The sequence below is a fragment of the Neovison vison genome, chromosome 2, assembly GCF_020171115.1.
Source record: "Neovison vison isolate M4711 chromosome 2, ASM_NN_V1, whole genome shotgun sequence".
In the NCBI taxonomy this organism is placed as follows: Eukaryota; Metazoa; Chordata; class Mammalia; order Carnivora; family Mustelidae; genus Neogale; species Neogale vison.
The window spans coordinates 106,622,580-106,645,186 of record NC_058092.1 but is presented as its reverse complement, the minus strand read 5'-3'; the positions used below and the strand labels follow the sequence as shown (position 1 = coordinate 106,645,186).

Sequence of the window (22,607 nt, the reverse complement as noted above, 5' to 3'; positions counted from 1 at the left end):
GCGAATCGGTGGCCCGGCCCTTCCCCGTCACATGTCGGGGGACCGCGGCGTGGCGGCGGCTGTGGCGGTAGCGACGGCAGGCCGTAGGGCGGTCGGAGGGTTTCCGGTTCCGGTGTAACGTTCGGGCTCCGTCTCAGGGGCTGAAGTTTGTGAGGTGAGTAGTGGCCCCGGGCCCTGGGAGGGTATCCTCCGGTCTGAGCGGTGAGGGCCAGGGCTCAGCCCAAGGGGAGGACCGAGGCGGGAACGTTCAGTGGGAAGAAAGCCGAAAGAAGTACAAGGTTCTGAGGGAGAATGGGTTGGAGTGAGATATTGGGGAGGAAAAGGGCGGGGGCGGGAAGGGGACGGAGTGGGGAGATTAGCTTTAGGATGAGTTTGGGGAGAACAAGGTGGAGTAGGGAGCAGGTCGGAGATAGGAAGAGGGCAAACAGAAGAATAGGGGTTGCAGCGGGGGAAACTCAGCTTATAGCAAAGAAGAGAACGGAGTAAGGAAATTTCTTCAGAAGATTAGATTCTGCTACCTGCTCATTCAGAGATCCTCTGCCTTCCTCTACTTCCACCCCCACCCCGCCCCGCCCCAGCCACTTATTGTTGAACATTGGATTAGTGACAAAGCTGGTTACTGTTTGAAACTTTTATTTTTGCCCACTGGTTGTTTAGTTTCCTAGAGGATTGGATCGAAGTTGAATGCATTTGTTAGCATGATACTTGGACACACATTTCATCTGATAGAGTGATACCTCATTTGTTGCTTTGGATTTTCACATTGCTTACACTTTCCAGCCCACGATTGAGTACTTGTGGAATATAAGATCCGTTAAAGCGAGGATTGTCTGTTATGTTCACTGTCCTGTGTATCCTCAGCACACAGTACACTACTTGAGACCTAGTAATTATGCAATAAGTATCTATTGAATGATTAAGGATGTTTTAGGTGTGGGGATGGGCCTCATTTTGTAAGATGAGTAAACTAAGCCACAGAGGAATTATTTGCTCCAAAGTTGGTAGAGTTCAGTGTTCCAAATGTTCAGGGTGAATTCTTTCTTCACTCTTTGGTGTCTGAGTATGCTTTTTTTGAGTAATGCACATTTAATATGTAGAGATTTATAGGCCCTACTGCTATCTCATGAGAGTTGAATAGAGCTGCCACAGAATTATTCATATAACATGTCCCCGAGTCATAAAATCTTTCACTCCTATTTTCATGACTTTAATCTGCTAGCTTCCTATGGTTATACCAAAATTAAATATGCTGTTTAGCAACAGGTCTTACAGAGGATAAACCTGCCAAGAATGTAGAAATTAATCAGACTATCTTTTAGGAGAAAAGATGTCTTAAAACATCTTGAAAGATTGACTCCCAGAGACTCTGATTTGTAGCACTGCTGGGAGGAAGTTTGCTTGGAAATTGAGGTCAGTGCTGTTTATTGACTTTAGGCACTTACGGAGAAAATTAGAGAAATAAATTTCTCTGTGCTCATGAGCTTTGCTATTTAAATGGGAAAGCTGAATGTAAACCTGAATAATGTTGAAGAGTTATACTAACTTGAATTAAATAACAAAGGTTTGTTGTAGAAGGTCCTTTGTGGTAGTGTTTTCTCTGCTAAACTAAAAAGTAGAAATATAAAGATGAAAAGGGAGAGAGAGAAGGTACATCCAAAATGAGGGTATTCTTTTCTGAGCCAAAGGATTAATCTTACGAAGTCAACTGAGAGATCCTATAGAACATGAGAGAAAATCATCTGGGTACAGAATTTCCACAGGGGATGAATATGACTATAGAGAAATGTGATGACATTCTTAAGGATTAGGAGCTTTAATTAATTAGCTAATTAATTAATTAATTAATTTAAAAGTAGGCTCCACACTCAGTGTGGGATTTGAATTTGCAGCCCTGAGATTGAGAGTCACTTGCTCCATCAGCTGAGCTAGCCAGGCTCCCCAGGATTATGAGCCTTTTTTTTTTTTTTTTTTTAAATCATAGCTGGGGGAAGGCCGGTGGAAGAGGGAGAAAGAGAATCTCAAGCAGACTCCACACCCAGCATGAACCCTGGCGTGGAGCTCAGTTGCATAACCCCAAGATCATGAACAGAGCCTAAATCAAGAGCTAGATGCTTGACCAACTGAGCCACCCAGGCATCCTTGATTATGAACTTTATTGTACAATGACTGACCTGGATAAGTCCTCCTTTTTTTTTATTCATCCTTTAAAGGAAAGGAAACTTACAGGTCAAGGCTGGGTTAAGGAATGCCTGCCTAGGAGAAATAGAAAAGCTGGTCTCTGGGTGGGCTTTTCAGTCTTGTTTTCAGGTTATATGTTTGCCACCAACCCTTGTTATGACAGGACCAAAACAGAAGCTAAAACTCTGACTAGATGACTAGATAGACTAGATTATTCCCAGGGTTTCCTTGTTTATTCCACAAATTTACTGATGCACTGATACTTACTGAGTTAGGGTTACAAACAGAATGTGACTCTTTCTGCTTTGAAATATGGGTTTTTGGGGAAGTATTTGGCTTGAAATGAAGTACAGGCACTTGCCTGATTGAGAAGAGGGATGGAGATGTCATTCATGATATACTAAACATTGCCTGGAATGGTCTTTTCCTACCCCCTAACAGAGCTTTTTCCTGGTTTCTTTTTAGGTGCAGTACTGAATCCCATTTGAGCTACCCCCTTTTTCCTGAAGAATGGCACTTTCTAAGAGGGAGCTGGATGAGCTGAAACCATGGATAGAGAAGACAGTGAAGAGGGTGCTGGGCTTCTCAGAGCCCACAGTGGTCACAGCAGCACTGAACTGTGTGGGGAAGGGCATGGACAAGAAGAAGGCAGCTGGTATGTCCTTTCATGAATCTTTGGACTTAACATATAGTATGATCCCAAACGCTGCTTTGAATTTCCCCAAATTCTCTGTTGGAGTATCTGAAAAAGATTAGGCCACATTTTATTTTCTCCTGCATTATAATGGAAATAGCCTAAGTGACTAATTTTGCATTTTTTCTGGCTTTTTATACTACTCCTTTAACCAGTATATTGAATTGATTAGGTTATATTTACTTAAGAAATATACTAAAGTATTCAAGGTAGGTATGTTCAGATTGAGATTGACATCTAAATACATCAAAGTCTCTGAAAAATAAAAACATGAAAAAAGTTGAGGATGGTAGAATTTGTTTATGGTAGCCTCCTATAGCTTGCTCTTTGGGAAGAGTTGGGATGATTATTCATCATAAACTTTTTTTTTTAGATTTTATTTATTTAAGAGAGAGCATGAGCAGGGGGGAGAGGGAGAGGGAAAAGCAGATTCCCCACTGAGCAGGGGGCCTCCTGACCTGGGACTCAATCCCAGGACCCTGGGATCATAACCTGAGCTGAAGACCGGTGCTTAACTGACTGAGCCATCCAGATGCCCTATTCATCATAAACTTCGATGCTCAACCTGAATAGTTTGCTCTGGCTGTGCTACTTCCTACTGTAAAAAAATTCTGACTGTACTTTTACCTCAAAAAGTAAAGTCATTCAATGTAAAAGGATTTATGGGAATCCTACAAAGAACTTAGGAAGACCTTTCCCTCCCTCCTGGCGATAAAATTTCAGTGTTGGTATCTGCTATATGCCTAGTGTTGGATTAAGTACTCTTACTTTTTCAACCCTATCACCTCTTTTTTTCCTGTCAGACCATCTGAAACCTTTTCTTGATGATTCTACTCTCCGATTTGTGGACAAACTATTTGAGGCTGTGGAGGAAGGCCGAAGCTCTAGACATTCCAAGTCTAGCAGTGACAGGAGCAGAAAAAGAGAGCTGAAGGTAGGTTACAGTTAACTATCCAATGAGCTGGGGAGTGTTTTGAATGGTAACAAAGTTGCTGAGTTTACATGCCCCACACTTTGATATCCCCTATTAGAATACATAATATTCAAGAGAGGTACTTAGACATTAAAGGAGAGGTGTACTTGTATTATCACCATTTTATGGTGATGAACTACCTGAGTTCATGGGTTGAAATACTCCAAAGAAACAATTGGTAGCTTTGTCCTTTTTCATGTACAGTTAGGAGGTTTTGGTTCTTATATTTCCTTATGTGTCCTCCACCCTCCCCCTTGCTACTACCTATAAATTGATTGTCTAAGGTTTTATTCTTTGGATTACTTGGTAACTAATACAGTGATTCAGAATATGACTCTGCTGCTGTAGACCTCATTGTTGCACCTTTGAGAGGTTTCTCTGGAATGGACCTGTAGTTGGAATACCTAACAAAAACTATTATTTACTATATGTCTTGAGAGGCTACTGTTTGCTATATAGCATTTTTCTGGTCATCAGGCCCCATGAGTGGAGTGCTTAAAAGGACCATTATTACTGTTTTACCTCCTTCACTTTTTATTCAGTGACTGCTGATTCATCGTGCCATCTTTCAATATTAGCAGCTTCAAGTGGCTGATTTCTCTCTTTTCTGTCTCTTCCATTAAGATACTCTTTTCTGTGAGTCCCATCAAACCTTCCAAAGTGCATTTGAAACCTTAGCTATCCTGTTGCTTTTCCTGAGGCACAAAGACTGAATAAGCAATGTTGGCTCGGTCCCTGGCCAGGCTGTGGTACCAAGAGAAGTAGAGAATCCTGTGCCTTTTATGTTTAAGGCATTGTAAGGTGTTCAGAGGAATGAGAAATAGCCCTTGCTTTAAAGGAATTGGCAACTTGGGGGTGGGAGGGACATAACAACAAAATACAGTCGCAAATTATAAAATCTAAGTAGCGGTTTCCTATATATTTTAGAGTTGACTATAGAGTCAGACTGACGTTGAATTTGTTTGTTGAAGGGGAATGCTTGATCCACAGTATACACAGATCTGTGGAGCAAAGTTAGTGCTATAATAGGGCATGTGGCTGTGTAAGTTCTGAGGCATGCTGTGAGTGAAGTCACTACATTGGGTGGGATTAATGAAAACGGTTTCTTGAAGGAGGTATCTAGATAGCCTTGGGATATGGGTCCCATTTTGGTCCATTCAGGTCCCCACCCCACACAATATATTATGGGAGAGTCCTTTTTCTTGAACTGTAGGAGTTCCAGGAAGCGCTCGCCCTTGGCCGAGGATATGTCCTTGCAAAACACGAGCCCTCCTAGTGAAGAGGGGATGTCACCCAAAGCCTACCACCGGTGTGTACATTTGCTTTTTCCCGTTGTCCCTTCCAGTTGGCCACTCTTGGTCCTGTTAAATTCACCTTGCAAATTAGTCAACATATTTGAGTTCCCATTGTTTGATGACAACAAGTGTTATTGGGGAATACTGAAGAAGAAAGAGAAAACCCCTGTCCTGGAAGAGCTTAGACTCTAGTTGGGAGAAAGTACTAACATTAAAAGACTTAACACTTGGCAAGCAGAATATCAGCGATGTAATTTTATGTAGCATGAGCCCAGGTCTTAAGTGCTAAGAGGATATGAAACAACAGTTTGATCAGAGTGGGATGAGATTATTTATGAGGAAAACTTCCTGGAGGAGGTGAGTTTCAGGCAGGATTTGGAATAGGGGTGTGGAAAAATTGAGGGAAATCATTACAAATGTAGGCAATAGCTTTTGTAAAGAGCTTGAGATGGGAACATTTGTAAGGACACGGAGATGAAATTTGCTTGGCTGGAGTAGGAGAATGATGAAGTTGGGTGAGATGGTCCATTTGGTGGAGGGACTAGAAGACTCTGGGAAAAGCCACAAAATGCTGATAGGGACTAGGTTGATTCTTCCCTTCTCCCATGGGCAGGGAGACAACTCTTCTTTCGTCTTGGGTTTCCTTAGGAAGTGTTTGGTGATGACTCTGAGATCTCCAAGGAATCATCAGGAGTAAAGAAGCGACGGATACCCCGTTTTGAGGAGGTGGAAGAAGAGCCTGAAGTGATCCCTGGACCTCCCTCAGAAAGTCCTGGTATGCTAACTAAGCTCCAGGTGAGTAATTAGGAACTGAAAGCAGTGATTTTATGAGTTGAAGAAGCAAGAGATGCATGGGTCCAGATTTGTTGTGACCTTAATTTGGATTAGTGTTTAGCATCGGGGAAGACTATTGAAGTTGTATTTACTGAGCACCTGTTATATGGCAAACAAGCTGTATTACATACATCATTTGCCTAGTTGTGTACCTTGTTGAGTCATTGAGAAAATTACTGAAATAATCAGAACTCAGCTTGATGGCAGAGGAGAATTTCCAAATATAATGCAGAGACAAGATGATATAATCCACTAAAAATAGTTTCAAGTTAACTTTGTCAGGGTGGTAGGGGCGGTTTGTGGGTTTTTTTTGTTTTTTCCTTTGATGTTATTTGTTTAAAGAGAGCGAGCTCACACAAGCAGGAGAGAAGGGCAGAGAGAGAGAATCCCAACCAGACTCTGTGCTGACCAGAGTCCAGCACAGGGCTTGTTCCAGGAGCCAAACCTAAGAGTCAGATGCTTGACCAACTGAGCCACCTAGGCACCCCGACTTTGGGTTTTTTTTTTTAGTAGGAATTATCTGGGGGTACCTGGGTGGCTTAGTCAGTTAAGCGTATGCCTTTGGCTCAGGTCATCATCCCAGGGTCCTGGGACTGCGCTCCATGTCGGGCTCCGTGCTCAGCAGGGTATCTGCTTCTCCCTCCTCCCTCTTCTCTGATTTATTTTCTCTCTCTCTCTTTCTCATATAAATAAGTAAGTGAAGTCTTTAACCTTTATAAACAGTAAATATTTCTTGTGCCTTTTAAAATTTCTTAGAAGGGAAATAGAATATATACATATATGTGTATAGATGAGTAGATGAATTTCTTTTCCTTCTTTTTAAAAGATTTTATTTATTTATTTGACAGACAGAGATATCACAAGTAGGCAGAGAGGCAGGCAGAGAGAGAGAGGAGGAAGCAGGCTCTCTGCCGAGCAAAGAGCCCGATGCAGGACTTGATCCCAGGACACCGGGATCATGACCCGAGCTGAAGGCAGAGGCCCCAACCCACTGAGCCACCCAGGCGCCCCTCTTTTCCTTTTTTTTTTTTAAGGTAGGGGGTGCAGAGGGAGATGGGGAGAGAGAGAATCTTAAGCAGACTCCACTCCCAGGGTATAGCCTATCACGGGGTTTGATCTCATCACCCTGAGATCATGGCCTGAGCCGAAATCAAGAGTTGTACACTTAACCGATTGAGCCACCCAGGTGCCCTGGAAAGAAACGAATGTTGGTGCTTTATAGAGAATAGGGGGTGGAAGAAATAATACACCTTTTTGTACTTCTTTTGCATTTTGAACTATGTAAACATTTTACCTACTCAAAAAAATGTTTAAAAAAAGTGAATTTTAAAGGGGCTCCTAGTGGGCTCAGTGAGAAGAGGACGCAGCTTGGGGTTGTGAGTTTGACCACCATGTTGGGTGTAGACATTACGTAAATAAATGAAACTTTAAAAAAAATAAAAATAAATTTCAAAAAATACCATGAAGCACCTTGGCAGCAAGGTCTCTTTTTTGGAAAATTCAGAAAGAGTTATTTAATTGTATTTTCAGAGCTTATCATTTTCATATTCTTTAGGACAAAAGGGTTTTACAGAGGCTAGGAAACAGGTCTTTGGTTTGTCATCTCCAGTTACCCAAAGCAGGTATTCATAAAAAGTATGATAATGTGGGGCACCTGGCTGGCTCATTCGGAAGAGCATGAAACTGTTTTTCTCAGGGTCCTGAGTTTGAATCCCATGTTGGATGTAGAAATTCCAAAAAATAAATAAATATACTTTAAAAAAAAAAAAAAGTAGGGTCATTTGTGTTGATTCTGTTAGGAGTTTTGTTTAAATGCTCATAATAGTCTTGTAACGTAGGTACTGTTTTTACCCTATTTAGACACTTGGAGTTTTAGAGATTAAATACCATATCCAAGGTCACACAAGCATTAAGTGTCAGTTAAAATTCAGGCTTGGGTTTCTCTTAACCTGAGGCTTTTTTTTTTAAGATTTATTTATTTTGAGAGAGGTAGGGGAGAAGCAATGGGAGAGGGAGAGGGAAAATCTCAAGCAGACTCCCTGCTGAGCATGGAGGCTGTCGCAGGGCTCCATCCCACAGGGATTATGACCAGAGCCAAAAACATGAGTTGGACACTTAACCCAAGTCTTAATCGTCAAATTATGTTACTACCTAACATGCCAGTCCTTCAGTAGGATGATGGGTTGAAAAGTTTCAGTGCTCAGCTATATAGGCTTATCTTTACTAAAATTTCTAGCCAATCGTGTAGGCAGAATATGATGGGTTCATTCAAACATTTTAGTTCTCTATACCTAAAAGCCTTTTGTGTTTAGGAACCCATACAGGAGAAATAAAAAAGAGATTTTGAGGTGCCTGGGTGGTTCAGTTGGTTAAGCATCTGCCTTTGGTTCAGGTCATAAACCTGGGGTCCTGGGATCAAGCCCCAGGTCAGTAGGGAGCCTCCTTCTCTTTCTCCCTCTGCTGCCCACCCTGTTTGTGCTCTCTCATTCTCCCTCTGTCAAATGAATAAATTAAAAAAAAAAAAAAATTAACAGTTTTTTTCCTTTTTTCCCTCATCGAGAACAGATCAAACAGATGATGGAGGCAGCTACACGGCAAATCGAGGAGAGGAAAAAGCAGCTGAGCTTCATTAGCCCCCCTACTCCTCAGGTACTGTGAAAAGAAGACTCTTTAGCAAAGATTTCTTGCGGTCTACTCATTTGAGAGTCTGGAAGGTGACTGCATGTTCCATCCTACAATCTACCAGTCTGTGTGTGTGTCTTTTTGTGTGACCTGTCTGCCCAATTCTTCTGATTCTGACTTCTTTTTCTCTATCTCACAGCCAAAGACTCCTTCTTCCTCCCAACCAGAGCGACTTCCAATTGGCAACACTATTCAGCCCTCCCAGGCTGCCACTTTCATGAATGATGCCATTGAGAAGGCAAGGAAAGCAGCTGAATTACAAGCCCGCATCCAAGCCCAGCTGGCACTGAAGCCAGGGCTCATTGGCAATGCCAACATGGTGGGCCTGGCCAATCTCCATGCCATGGGCATTGCTCCCCCGTGAGTATCTGTTTCATGGAACCTCTTGTTATTGCTGGAGAAGCAGTAAATACCTTTGAAAGTTAAAAAACAACAACAACAAACAAAAACCCTGAAATGTTACTGATCCTCTTCTTCCAAGAAACCTACATCATTTCTTAGTTTTATATTTCTTACATATGCTTAATAAATACCAGATGAATTCTTTTAGCTTCCTTGTTGCAGAATTTATCTTCTTTTTACAATTGGTAGAACTGAGGTTAAGATTATTTATTTATTGTTGTAGCTAGGAATAGAACCAGGTCTCCTGGTTCCTAACTCAGCCAAATCCATTAAATCACAGTGAGTGATCCCAGATCTCAGTGTTCCCTACACTGGGTAAAGATAATAGCCTTTATTTCTATCACCTACAGTTGGTTTGGCATATTATATCTGATTCAGAAATTTAGGAGTGAAATAGGATTGCAAATTCTTATCAATGTAATGTATACATAAATTCATTTCATCTGATTGTCTCCTGTACTCAAATATTTAGTTTGAGGTTTTCAATCAAGCTGTTACTATTCACCGATGGGCTTATATTCCCTAGAATTTTGTAACCTGTTCTCTTTGTTGGGTTTGATTTGTTTTCTTTTGTTTTTATTTGCTTTATTTATTGTCTCATATGGCATTTATTTCTTGGTGGACTGTTTCTCAGGAAGGTGGAGTTAAAAGATCAAACTAAACCTACACCACTGATTCTCGATGAGCAAGGCCGGACTGTGGATGCAACTGGCAAGGAGATCGAGCTGACGCACCGCATGCCTACTCTGAAGGCCAATATTCGTGCTGTGAAGAGGGAACAATTCAAACAACAGCTAAAAGAAAAGCCATCTGAAGACATGGAGTCTAATACCTTTTTTGACCCCCGAGTCTCAATTGCCCCTTCCCAGCGCCAGAGACGCACTTTTAAATTCCACGACAAGGGCAAATTTGAGAAGATTGCCCAGCGGTTACGGACAAAGGTACCTAGTTAAGAATATAACCCAGAACTAGAAGTTAGGAAGGGGAAAAGGAAATTTAATACAGCCTGAATAACTATCAACTCAGTTCTCTTAAGTTTTAGCAATTAGATACACAAGTAATAAAACAGTGACTTAATTTTTAAAATACTTCATTTATGCCTGGAATCCTTGATTTTTTTAGCTGATTTGTCTTCTTAATTACACTCTGCTTATGTGGAAATAAAACTGAGTTTGAAAATTCACATACAAACAGTGGAAGGAAACAATTCAGAATACTCTGAGTGACTGAGGAAAGCTAGCCTGGTGTTAACATTTACTGCAGATAAATTAACTCCACACGTGGAGAGTTAGATTGGCTGTATATTCAGTGAGTGTTGCTCGTTTTCATCCTCTAAGAAGGGTGTTTTCATGAAATTCCATGTCCGTGTATTTGCTATAGGCACACACTGGGGGGTGAAGCGGGTGGTGCTGAGAGTAGTTAGTTGTATGTAAATCAACGAAGGATAAAATAAAGCGGAAGGTTCTTCTAAGCTTTCAGAAATTACGAATTCTTTGCATTAGGCATAAAGAGTTCAACAAGAGAGTGCTTTAAAATACGGGGTTCTGTCATATCCCTGTGTTCTGTAACTCTAGTTTATCTTCAGGTCTTGTTTTATCTTGTCTTTAGGCTCAACTGGAGAAGCTGCAGGCAGAGATCTCACAGGCAGCTCGAAAAACTGGCATCCATACTTCAACTAGGCTGGCCCTCATTGCTCCCAAAAAAGAGCTAAAGGAAGGAGATATCCCTGAAATTGAGTGGTGGGACTCTTACATCATCCCCAATGGCTTTGACCTGTGAGTTATTACCCAGTGTAATACCTTTTGATAAAGCTAGAGTTTTATTGGGAGAGGTGATATTCATGCAGTAAGTAAAATTTTAAAATCCTGGGGAAATAGGTAACCATACACAGACTCATGTTTTTCTGAAGAATATATTGTATAGGTTTTTTTAAATTTTGGGTGTTAATATTGAAAGGAACAGGCACAAATAATCTAAAAGAAAAAATGTAAGTTTTATATTTGCTTTTGTTATACGTAGTTATTTGTTTTCTTAATTACATTTTCTGCTACTTATAATAGGTTTTTATATTTCTTAAAGATCCAGTCCTAAAATAGTGGAAGGATTCTTAATTGATGAGGGAGAGAATGGTAAATAAAGCATTTAGGAAACATTTGAAGAACTTTAATTATATCTGCTCTATAATTCTGATACATGGCTTTAGGAGACTGTGTCCAGGATTTCCCCTTATCCTTTCTTTGTCAACCACTGTCCCAGGGAGTTACCATTATTAGTTGAAAGAATGTGACATCTATCAAGGATGTTAGTGTAGGAAAAAGGTTGAGAATGACTGGTGTGGAGAATATGTCCAACCTTAGTAGGAGCCAGTTTTCTCATCTTGAAAATTATATGTAATATAATTACATGTTGTAGATAAACACTAAAAAGTGCTAGAACATATAACGGAGAGTTCATTTTTTATTGTGTTTCTGAGACTCCCTCTCTCTTGGAATTGTCTCTACCCACATATCCTGTTTTCCTTTCTTCCTCCAATTTTAGTACAGAGGAAAATCCCAAGAGAGAAGATTATTTTGGAATCACAAATCTTGTTGAACACCCAGCCCAACTCAATCCTCCAGGTAATGTATAGCTTACTCAGTTAAGGCTCTAGAGAAGTATTATCCAGTAGAACTTCATGTGATAATGAATATATTCCCTACCCGTGCTGACTGTACAGTATCGGCTGTCCACTTGTTACTACTGAGCACTTGAAAACGGAGTTGCACTAATACAACTGAAAGACTAACTTTTAAATTATGTTCAATTTTAATTTCAATTTAAATAGTGTATGTGTGGGGTGCCTCGATGACTCACATGGTTAACATCTGATTCTTGGTTTCAGGTCAGGTCATGATCTCAGGGTTGTGGGATCAAGCCCTAGCCCTGTGTTAGGCTCTGTGCTGGGTGTGGAGCCTGCTTAAGATTCTCTCTCTCTCCCTCTGCCACTCCTCCTTGTATGCATGCACACGCTCTCTCTCCATATATATATAAATAAGTAAATTTTTAAAAATATGTAGGTAGGCAGATAGTGTATGTGTGTGGCTATTAGCTACGGTATCGGACAGTGCAGCTCTAGAGCAGTGAGCCCTACTCCAGAGATGGTTTCACTGATGCGTGTAACAAATTGGGTTTTAAAAAATCATTCTTGGAGCACCTGGGTGGCTCAGTCGTTAAGTGTCTGCCTTCGGCTAGTGTCCTGGGATTGAGCCCCACATTGGGCTCCCTTCTCAGCAAGCCTGCTTCTCCATCTCCCTCTGCCTGCTGTTCCCCCTTCTGTGCTCGCTCTTTGTTTTATTTCTAAATAAATATAATCTTCAAAAAAAATCATTCTTGGGATGCCTGAGTGGCTCAGTCGGTTTAGCATCTGACTCTTGATCTCGGTTCAGGTAGGATTTGTGTTTAAGCCCTACTTTGAACTCCACGCTGGGTGTGAAGCCTACTTAAAATAAATAAATGAGAAGCATTCTTATCTTCGACTCCCAACTCCAGTCTTGTACACCATTACTGAATACTTGCCCTTCTTCAGTCTCCTTTGTCTTTACCCATTCTCTCTTTCATTTTTGTAGCAAAAGTCTGTTGCCTCACTCAAAAGAGAGAGAAGTTTTAGTTGTGGCTCTTTTTTTACCTAGCTGAATCCCCTGGGTAAATCACTTAGATTTACTTGGAATTTTCTCACATGTAGAGATAATACTAACTATTACATCTTCTTCAACAAGAGTTATGCAGATCATTAAAGATTTTATTTATTTATTTTTACAGAGAAAGAGATCACAAATAGGCAGAGCAGCAGGCAGAGGGAGAGGGGGAAGCAGGCTCCCTGCTGAGCAGAGAGCCCGATGCAGGGCTCGATCCCAGGACCCCAAGATCATGACCTGGGCGGGAGGCAGAGGCTTAACCCACTGAGCCACCCAGGCACCCCACAGATCATTAAAGATTTTAATACTTGCGGGCGCCTGGGTGGCTCAGTGGGTTAAGCCGCTGCCTTCGGCTCAGGTCATGATCTCAGGGTCCTGGGATCGAGTCCCGCATCGGGCTCTCTGCTCGGCGGGGAGCCTGCTTCCTCCTCTCTCTCTCTGCCTGCCTCTCTGCCTACTTGTAATCTCTCTCTGTCAAATAAATAAATAAAATCTTTAAAAAAAAAAAGATTTTAATACTTGCATCAGATTTGGGATGACTAAAGGACACAATACCTCAATTAGTAAATTTGGAAAAATAGGTTGAGACCTTGAGGTAATACAACGTATGGAAATCACTGGATATCACTTAGTAAGAGTCTACTTAGATGTCATCAGTGTGGATCATTGGAAGACCATAGGGACTGTGTTTGTTTTAAAAAGTTAAGAGGTTGGGGCACCTGGGTGGCTCATAGGGTTAAAGCCTCTGCCTTCTGCTCAGGTCATGATCCCAGGGTCCTGGGATTGAGCCCCGCATCAGGCTCCCAATTCAGCAGGAAGCCTGCTTCTCCCTCTCCCATTCCCCCTGCTTGTGTTTCCTCTCTTGCTGTGTCTCTGTCAAATAAATAAATAAAATCTTTAAAAAAAAAAAAAAAAAAAGAAAAAGAAAAGAAAAAAAAGAAATCCAGGGGAGCCCCACATCAGGCTTCACACTCAGCAGGGAGTTTGCTTGAGATCTCTCCCTTTCCCTCTCCCCCTCCATCCCCTCACTTGCATGTGTGTACACACTCTGTATAAAATGAATAAATCAATCTTCAAAAAATAGTAAAAAGTTGAGGGTTTTCTGACCTGGCTGGCTCAGGTCAGAAGAGCATGTGACTCTTGCTTTCAGGTCCATGAGTTTGAGCCCCACTTTGGATATAGACATTGTTGAAATGAATAATCTTTATAACTAATAATAAATAAAATTAAATAAAAATTTGAGCAAACCTGCTTTGGGAGTCTCGAGGATTTTCCCCAATCCCTGTAACTTCAAAAGTATAAATTTCATCATCGTGGCCCCACCTACCCCAAATCCTCAGACAAGATAACTAGAGCAGCTCTCACTTTCTTTTCTATATCGGCCACTTTTCAGTTGATTAAAGCATTCAACTCCTTCAAGAAAAAACAAGTTAGATCACTCTCATGAAAGATAAGAATGCTTTTTAAAAAAAAAAATGTAACATACTAGGGGCACCTGGGTGGCTCAGTTCTTAAGCATTTGCCTTCAGCTCAGGTCATGGTCCCTGGGTCCTGGGATCAAGCCCCACATTGGGCTGCTAGCTCAGCAGAAAGCCTGCTTCTCTCTCTGCTTGTATTAACCTCTCTTGCTGTCTCTCTCTCTATCAACTAAATAAAATCTTTTAAAAAAATGTAACATGCTACCATTATCACAACATAAAAATAGTAAGAATTAGGGACGCCTGGGTGGCTCAGTTGGTTGAGCAGCTGCATTCGGCTCAGGTCATGATCCAGTGTCCATCAGGCTCCTTGCTCGGCGGGAGCCTGCTTCTCCCTCTGCCTCTGCCTGCCTCTCTGTCTGCCTGTTCTCGCTCTCTTTCCCTCTCTCTCTGACAAATAAATAAAATCTTTAAGAAAAAAAAATAGTAAGAATTAAATTTCTTTTTTTTTTTTTTTTTTAAGATTTTATTTATTTATCAGAGAGAAAGAGGAGGAGAGAGCAAGCACAGGCAGACAGAATGGCAGGCAGAGTCAGAGGGAGAAGCAGGTTCCCCGCGGAGCAAGGAGCCCGATGTGGGACTCCATCCCAGGACGCTGGGATCATGACCTGAGCCGAAGGCAGCTGCTTAACCAACTGAGCCACCCAAATTTCTTTTAATGTGATCGATACTCACTTACATTCCTCTGATGGGTTTGTTGCTTTTATACTTTCATTTCTCTACCTGGCAGTTGATAATGACACACCAGTTACTCTGGGGGTATATCTTACTAAGAAGGAACAGAAGAAACTTCGAAGGCAAACAAGGAGGGAAGCACAGAAGGAACTACAAGAGAAAGTCAGGCTGGGCCTGATGCCTCCTCCAGAACCCAAAGGTATGTATCTTAGAGGGAGGGAAGAAAGGGTGGTGCGTTTGTTTATCTCTGTAATTCTAGAAGAACTTTCTCATCTTTCTATATTTGGGTGCTTTCCATTTCTCGGACTCATTCATTGATTCTTTTCTTCCTTTCCTAAATTTTCTACAATTTTACTAAGACAGGTCAGCATATTCAGAGGTCATTTAAGGCTTATGAAAATATATAGCACTGTGATCTTCCTGAAAGAATAATGGTCTTGAAATATGTGAAGATAGTAGCTGCAGAATGTGCATAAATTTGTTTTGTACATAATTCTTAATATCTGACAAAGATACTGTTAAAAGAAACCTTCACTCCTGTAGTTCCCATTACCACTCAGTAATCTTTTGAGTGAGCACTGTAGGATCTTTAACTAAATGCTGTGATCAGAGTGAAAAATACCAAAGAAATTAAGTTCCTTATCTTTCATAAATTTTCAAGCAGTTTAAGTAAATGTATACCAACTATTTAGATTGTGTGTCCTTCCACAAATGCTGAGTTAATTGGATGGGCTTTTCAAGGTAGGGATTTTGGGAGGAAATGAACTTTGAGCAGAGATTTCAAGTAGGTAAACAGTATGAATTGAGAAGAGGTGACAGGTTATCTCATCTGGAGAATTAATTGTTTTATATCCTCTCTCCATATGCAGTGAGAATTTCAAATTTGATGCGAGTATTAGGAACAGAAGCTGTTCAAGACCCCACGAAGGTAGAAGCCCATGTCAGAGCTCAGATGGCAAAAAGACAGAAGTAAGTGCCATGGGATTGGGTGGAAACCCAGGGCAAGTACCTTTCCCAGACTCTTCTGGGGGGATCCATATTTGGAGGGAGGGGAGAGTCCTCTGTTGCTCTCTCTTTCCCTCAGCTTTGCCTCTGATCTTCAATGCCTTTCTCACTTGTGGATGTCCTTCCTGTCACGACAGAGCGCATGAAGAGGCCAACGCTGCCCGAAAACTTACAGCAGAACAGAGAAAGGTCAAGAAAATTAAAAAGCTTAAAGAAGACATTTCACAGGGGGTACACATATCTGTATATAGGTAGGTGTCCAATCTGGGCCAGCCTTTGCCTTAGAAATACCAAAAACTTTCCAAGTGCTTGAGGCAGAATCACTGTGGACAAAGCACACATCAGTCTCTGCTGTCTTCTATGACTCCAACATGAATCCGGAGCTAGTGAATCTTTTATAATGAGGGAGGTTTAAGGACTTAATTGTTGATCTCTGAGGCTTTTCAGTGAACCAGTACTAGTTCTGAAGAATGAATGAATGAATATACCTGTTGAAACAAACCTGTGAACTAAGGATCATCATCCTTTGTTGAAATATAAAATAACCTATTTCTCCAGGAAGCACTAAACCAGAAACTATATTCTTATCCTCACTTATTGCAGTAATCCTCTTATTTCCACTCCAAAGTATATTTTATACATTGTAAATATTTTCTACCTTCCTGTTGATTTAAGGTTTTCATTTTATTCTTTTATGTTGAGTGCTTGTGTACCTTCCATTTTTTAAAATGTGCTCCTTTTTAATAACTAGCTCTTTATTATGAAAGTACTTTATTAGAAAAGTAGTGAAAGCTTATTAAAATTTTTTTTGATCTAATACTATAGAAGGCCCTTACTGAAAAAATCCCCTTCCTACTCTCTGATCCCTTGACACCACCTACTGTAGGTAATTGCGAGTAACAGTTTTTTGTGTAGCTTTCTAGAAATTTTCCATGCATAGCATTCTGACTACTTTACGTGATAAGTATCTAGGAGGCAGAGTTTGTTGATCTTTATCTATTTGTTTATTTATTTATTAATATTTTATTTATTAATTTGACAGAGAGAGAGAGAGATCACAAGTAGGCAGAGAGGCAAGCAAGGTGGGGGAAGCAGGCTCCCCGCCGAGCAGAGAGCCCGATGTGGGTCTCGATCCCAGGACCCTGAGATCATGACCTGAGCCGAAGGCAGAGGCTTAACCCACTGAGCCACCCAGGCGCCCCTGTTGATCTTTATACTGTCAAGAACAATTAGCTTACACATATGTTTGGATGATGGCAAATACCTCTCCTTTCTTAGAGAACATTTCAATTACTTGCTGTTTGTTGTAGGGTGTACAGTGCTAGTCTTTGAAGCATAAGACAGTGGAGTTACTTTGATACTCATTGATTCTAGCTTTTAAGCATTAGTGTATTTGCTTACTTCAAAGGGCTTTGTTTTTAGAGAGAAAACCATTTTGGATCCATCTGTTTATTTGCCATTCCATTCAGGCAGCAACTGATGCTAAAACAAAAGCCGTAACTAAACTTTCCCTTCTCCAGAGTTCGAAATTTGAGCAACCCAGCCAAGAAGTTCAAGATTGAGGCCAATGCTGGGCAGCTGTACCTGACAGGGGTGGTGGTACTGCACAAGGATGTCAACGTGGTAGTAGTGGAAGGGGGTGAGTCTGAAAAAACGAAGGGAGACCATCCCCACGCAACCCTAGGCCTTGAAGTGATAAGAATGGTGGGAAGAAAAGAAAGAGTTTTAGAGCCATACCTGGCTATAATATCCTGGGCCTCTGTTTCTGTTTCTGTGTTTATTGGAGTAGAAGGACCTAAGATATGGTTCCTGGGATTGCTTCAACTACCACATTAAGGTCTGCGTCACAAATGCGCTTAGAGGTTCTTTCTATGTCATCATCTTCCACCTTTCTGGCAAAGTTCTCCTCCTCTGTTTCCAGGCCCCAAGGCCCAGAAGAAATTTAAGCGTCTCATGCTGCATCGGATAAAGTGGGATGAGCAGACGGCGAGCACAAAGGGAGATGGTGAATGGGGGTTCAAGGGGATTCAGCAGGGGTTGGGGGTGGCTCTCTGTCCCGTCAGCCATTCCTTCCCAGTGAAAATTGCTTACACTAGATAATGTTTAGGAATTTTAGAAAGACCCATTTGGATTGTGAACATGATAGGCATTCATACAGTATTTATTATGTGGTGATGCGTGTGACTGTTAGTTATTCTTCTGTCTGACCTTTCTATGAGCTGCTTTCCCTGTCTACCTGGTCACTGGCTATGGGAGTGTATTGAGTTTGTGAAAATGTAGCAAGCTACGAATACTCTCTTTTTTAAAGGTTTTATTTATTTATTTGACAGAAACAGAGCATAAGCAAGGGGAGTGGCAGCAGAGGGAGAGAAACCAGGCACCCCACTGAGCAGGGAGCCTGATGGGGGGCTTGATCTAAGGACACTGGGATCATGGCCCAGACCGAAGGCAGACGCTTAACCAGCTGAACCACCCAGGCAGCCCAAGCTATGCACTTATATGTGCATTGTCTTAAGTATTTTTTGGCGGGGGGAGCTTTTTAAAGGGTTGAAGGCAAAACGTATATACACTTTTATTCTTTTGCCTGACTTTATATATGTATAAAATATAAAAATATAAATTACATGTATATTTTGAATATACATGTCATGAATCATCATGAATCATCAATATTCATTCAGTAGTCATGAATCATCAATATTCATTCTTCCCTTCTTTGGAAACCTGGGTTAGCATTTAACATGCACAGAGAGCCTTACTTTTCTTAATTTTACCTAACTTTGGGCCTCTTAAATTTTTTGTTCTTAAAGTATTTTTGTGCCCTACTTAAAGTACACTTTTTTACTGCAGTTGACCTATATTTTCTTTCGTTTTGCAAGGTTTCTAAGATATTTTAATTTAGTTTATCTGCCCTCCTCCACTAGATTAAAAACTCCTTGATAAGGTACTCTATCATGTTGGCATCTGAAGCCTGGCTCTCAAAGTGTTTAAGACAAGTTTTTAATTTTGTTTTGTTTTTTAAGATTTTATTTATTTATTTGACAAAAGCAGAGTGCAAGCAGGAGAAGAGGCAGGGAGAGCTTCCCCAGCAGGCTCCTGCTGAGCAGAGAGCCCAATGTGGGCCTTGATCCCAAGACCCTGCAATCATGACCTGAGCTGAGGGCAGACACTTAACTGACTGGGCCACCTAGGTGCCCCTTAAGACAAGATTTTATTGTTGATTACTTGTCTTTTTTATTTTTCTCCTTATTCCCAGTACCTGGGCAGCTCTTGATGTATAGTAAGTGCTCAGTAGATGTTGAATTAATTAGTATCTCTGGCTCTTTGGAGCTTTCAGTCTAATTCGGGGGAAATAAAAATAACAGAAGAAATTTGACCCTGATACCTGGCAAACAGGGGGGCAGCTATTTAAAAGAATTGGGGTAGACTTGAATACTCCTTGTTTAGAATCTAAATCTTGATCTCTAGTCTAAGTCTAGAGCAAGATTTAGCTATATTGTTTTTTCCAGATGATGAGGAATCTGATGAAGAAGCTGTGAAGAAAACCAACAAATGTGTACTAGTCTGGGAGGTAGGTGATCTTCTGTTACCCACTGAAGCAGAACTTTAACTAATTCCCAGTTGTTTATAGCATTCTAGAGGAGCAGTGGAATGATAAAACTAAGTGATGACTGATTCCTTAAGCAATTTAGGTTTCTTTTTGGAGATCAATGGTAAATATTTGGCAGCAGATTCTTCCTGATTATATTTCAGTTAAATTGATGAGTATATAGTGTATTTCACCTGGGAGCGGGGGAGAGTATGGAAAACTGTGGCAAGAATATAAACGCTCGGCCAAGTTGTTTATTTCATAGTCCTGGATATGACATGTGGAAAGAGGGAAATGGATTATGGGATTTTTTTTGGTCTGAATATAAAGAAAGAAGTACTAGACTTAAGAATATCAAGTTGGGAGACTGCGCAGTACCACTCCCTAGCTGTTCAACTGGACAAAACACTTAACATCAATTACTGTTGGTTTGTCTACAAAATGTGGATATTATTTTCCCTTTCTATTTGTCAAATTTTTTCTGAGCAGAATTAGATTACTAGGAATAGTGCTCTGTAAAATGGAGCTTATTTATGGTTATACAGTTCCCTCATTTCTGAAATCTTAGTGAACCAGTGTTCATTATGAAGAATGAATTAATGAATATTATGCTTATTCAGGCCAAAATGTCAGTTAAGGATTGTTCATTATTTGAGAAGCATAAAATACCATCCTGTTTTTTCAGGAAGCATTAAAATTTTCTTTCTTGAATAATTATATCCTTATCCTGATGTGTTGCAGTAATCCTTTTATTTCCACTCCAAAATACATTTTTTACATTGTAAGTATCTTCTACCTTTGTGTTGATGTAATGTTTTTATTTTATTATTTCATATTGAGTACATGTAGATCTTCGATTTTTTTAAAGTGCTCATGTTTAGTAACTAGTTCTTTATTATAAAAGTATTATTTCAAAAGTGGTAAATGCTTATTAAAATGAATTCTAATAACACAGAAGAACATTCACTGAAATGGTCTCCTTCTAATCTCTGATTCTTTAAGACCACTCTTTCTAGGCAGTTAGGCAGTTGTTAATGTTCTTCATATATCCTTTTGTCTTATCCCAGACTTGTCCAATTTATGCATACAAATTAGAATAATAACCACCTGCATATTTAATAAATATATTTAATAATATATTAAATAAATATATTTAACAAATATATTTAATAATAAACCCCACCTGCATATTTAAGATCGTAACCCCTTCATCTCTTCCAGTTTCTCTTCCATTTATCTCTGAGAATCCACAGGAATTGTATCTCAGGTTCAGAAACAAGCCAGGTTCTACTCTAGCTTCTTACTGGAATTTCATCCCTGAGAGTCTCTTGAGATAGCACTAAAGTGCATGCCAAAGTGACTGTCATTGCTGCTGGCGCCTTTGGCAAGGTTGTGGTTACACACCCAGTTCTGTATGGTTTTCTGTTGTAGTTCTCCTTGGGTAGCCCCCACTCTGCTCCCATTCCCCTCTTCCCCTCACCCTCATATTGTTCTTGGTCTGTGGGCCCCAAAGCCTCCTGCTTATATACAAGGTCCCACTGAGTCTTGGTAGAAGGAGTCCTTTCAGCCTTTGGTTCTCTCCTTTAAGGCCCAAATCTAGATCTGGAGGCCTGGTGGGTTAGTGATTCATCCCATCTCACCCTCCATAGTCCTTCCTGACTTGCTCTTTAATCCAGGTACCAGAGCACAGAATTCCTCATCCTTTGTTCATCCAAAAAAAAAAAAAAAAAAAGAACTGTAAAGCAACAACAAAAACAACCTCTGAAGCCTTTTATGCCTATAAATTCATGAAGACTTACACAAATATCCAAGGGAGTGGAAGTTGGAATAGCTTTTACTGTAAAATCATGCTCACTAGGCACATTGCTACACAAAAGTTACTAGGTTTTAAAGATTCACTTATTCAAGGTGCGACTCCTGGCTCAGTCAGTTGTGTCTGCCTTCAGCTCAGGTCATGATCTCATGGTCCTGGGATCAAGCCTTGCGTGGCGCTCCTTGCTCAGTAGAGAGTCTTGCTCCCTCTCTCCCTCTGCCCCTCCACGCTACTTGTATGCAAACAACAGCCCCGCTTTTCTCTCTCAAATAAATAAAATATTTAAAAGTTAATAAAGATTTATTTATTAGAGAGAGAACGTGTGTGCATGTGCACATGGCGGGGTAGATAGGGAGAGAATCTCAAGCAGACTCGCTGCTGATTGCAGAGCCCGATGCGGGGCTTTATCTCACAATCCTGAGATCATGACCTAAGCTGAAATCAAGAGTCAGATACTTAACTGACGGAGCTACCCAGGCACCCCAAAAATGCTACTAGGTTTTAAAAAAGTATTATATCTGATTTAAATTAGAATTTGCAATGTTTTGGGGCACCTGGCTGATTCAGTTGGTGGGGCTTACAGCTCTTGATATGGGGGTTGTAGTTGGAGCCCCACGCTGGGTGTAAAAATTACTTTAAAAAATAAAATCATTTTTAAAAATTACAGTGTTCTTAACTACAGATGTCTCTTTCCCAGGGTACAGCCAAAGACCGGAGCTTTGGAGAGATGAAGTTCAAACAGTGCCCTACAGAGAACATGGCTCGAGAGCACTTCAAAAAGCATGGGGCTGAACACTACTGGGACCTTGCACTGAGCGAATCTGTGTTGGAGTCCACCGACTGAAACTACTGCGAGCCCTTGCCTCTCCCCTCCTGCCTTTGTCTCTTCAGTCCTCTTATTCCACTTCCCAACCCAGTCCTATTTGTGTGTGTGATCTCAGAACTGTGCCAAGCTGACATTGGGTCAAAGGGAAAACCCCTTAGTCCCTTCCCCAGTCAGCCTGGTGCTGCCCTTTATTCCCCTTATGTGCATATGATTAAAGAGTTATTTTTAAAGTTGGTATGATATTTTTCACACATTTATAGGTATTGGAGTTTGGGTCTTCAGGTGATCTTTTCTCCCAACTTCTGCAATTGCTGTGGAAAAAGAAAATTTTGTCATTGTTATTTGTGTATATATTGAATGGATGAATGGATGGATGGATGGTTGAATGGATGAATATGTATTTTTGATGTCTGATGGAAATTCCTCACCTCATCTTGGAGCAAGAATGATAAATACTGTTTTTCTCCAGCAGAGTAAATAAAGGAGGAG

The 22,607-nt window shown here is 40.7% G+C and overlaps 1 protein-coding gene across 1 annotated transcript; it reads left to right on the top strand.

Annotated features, from left to right (window-relative positions):
- The first annotated feature begins 63 nt into the window (after positions 1–63).
- Positions 64–22,348, top strand: PRPF3 (pre-mRNA processing factor 3). Its single transcript, XM_044239132.1, has 16 exons — positions 64–154; positions 2,644–2,833; positions 3,676–3,806; positions 5,789–5,935; positions 8,540–8,623; positions 8,796–9,016; positions 9,693–9,999; positions 10,667–10,833; positions 11,597–11,676; positions 14,941–15,084; positions 15,755–15,854; positions 16,028–16,141; positions 17,411–17,529; positions 17,812–17,895; positions 19,400–19,461; positions 21,990–22,348. The coding sequence occupies exons 2-16, from the start codon at positions 2,689–2,691 to the stop codon at positions 22,134–22,136; spliced, it is 2,052 nt and encodes a 683-aa protein (XP_044095067.1). The 5' UTR covers positions 64–154; positions 2,644–2,688; the 3' UTR covers positions 22,137–22,348.
- The last annotated feature ends 259 nt before the right edge of the window (positions 22,349–22,607 follow it).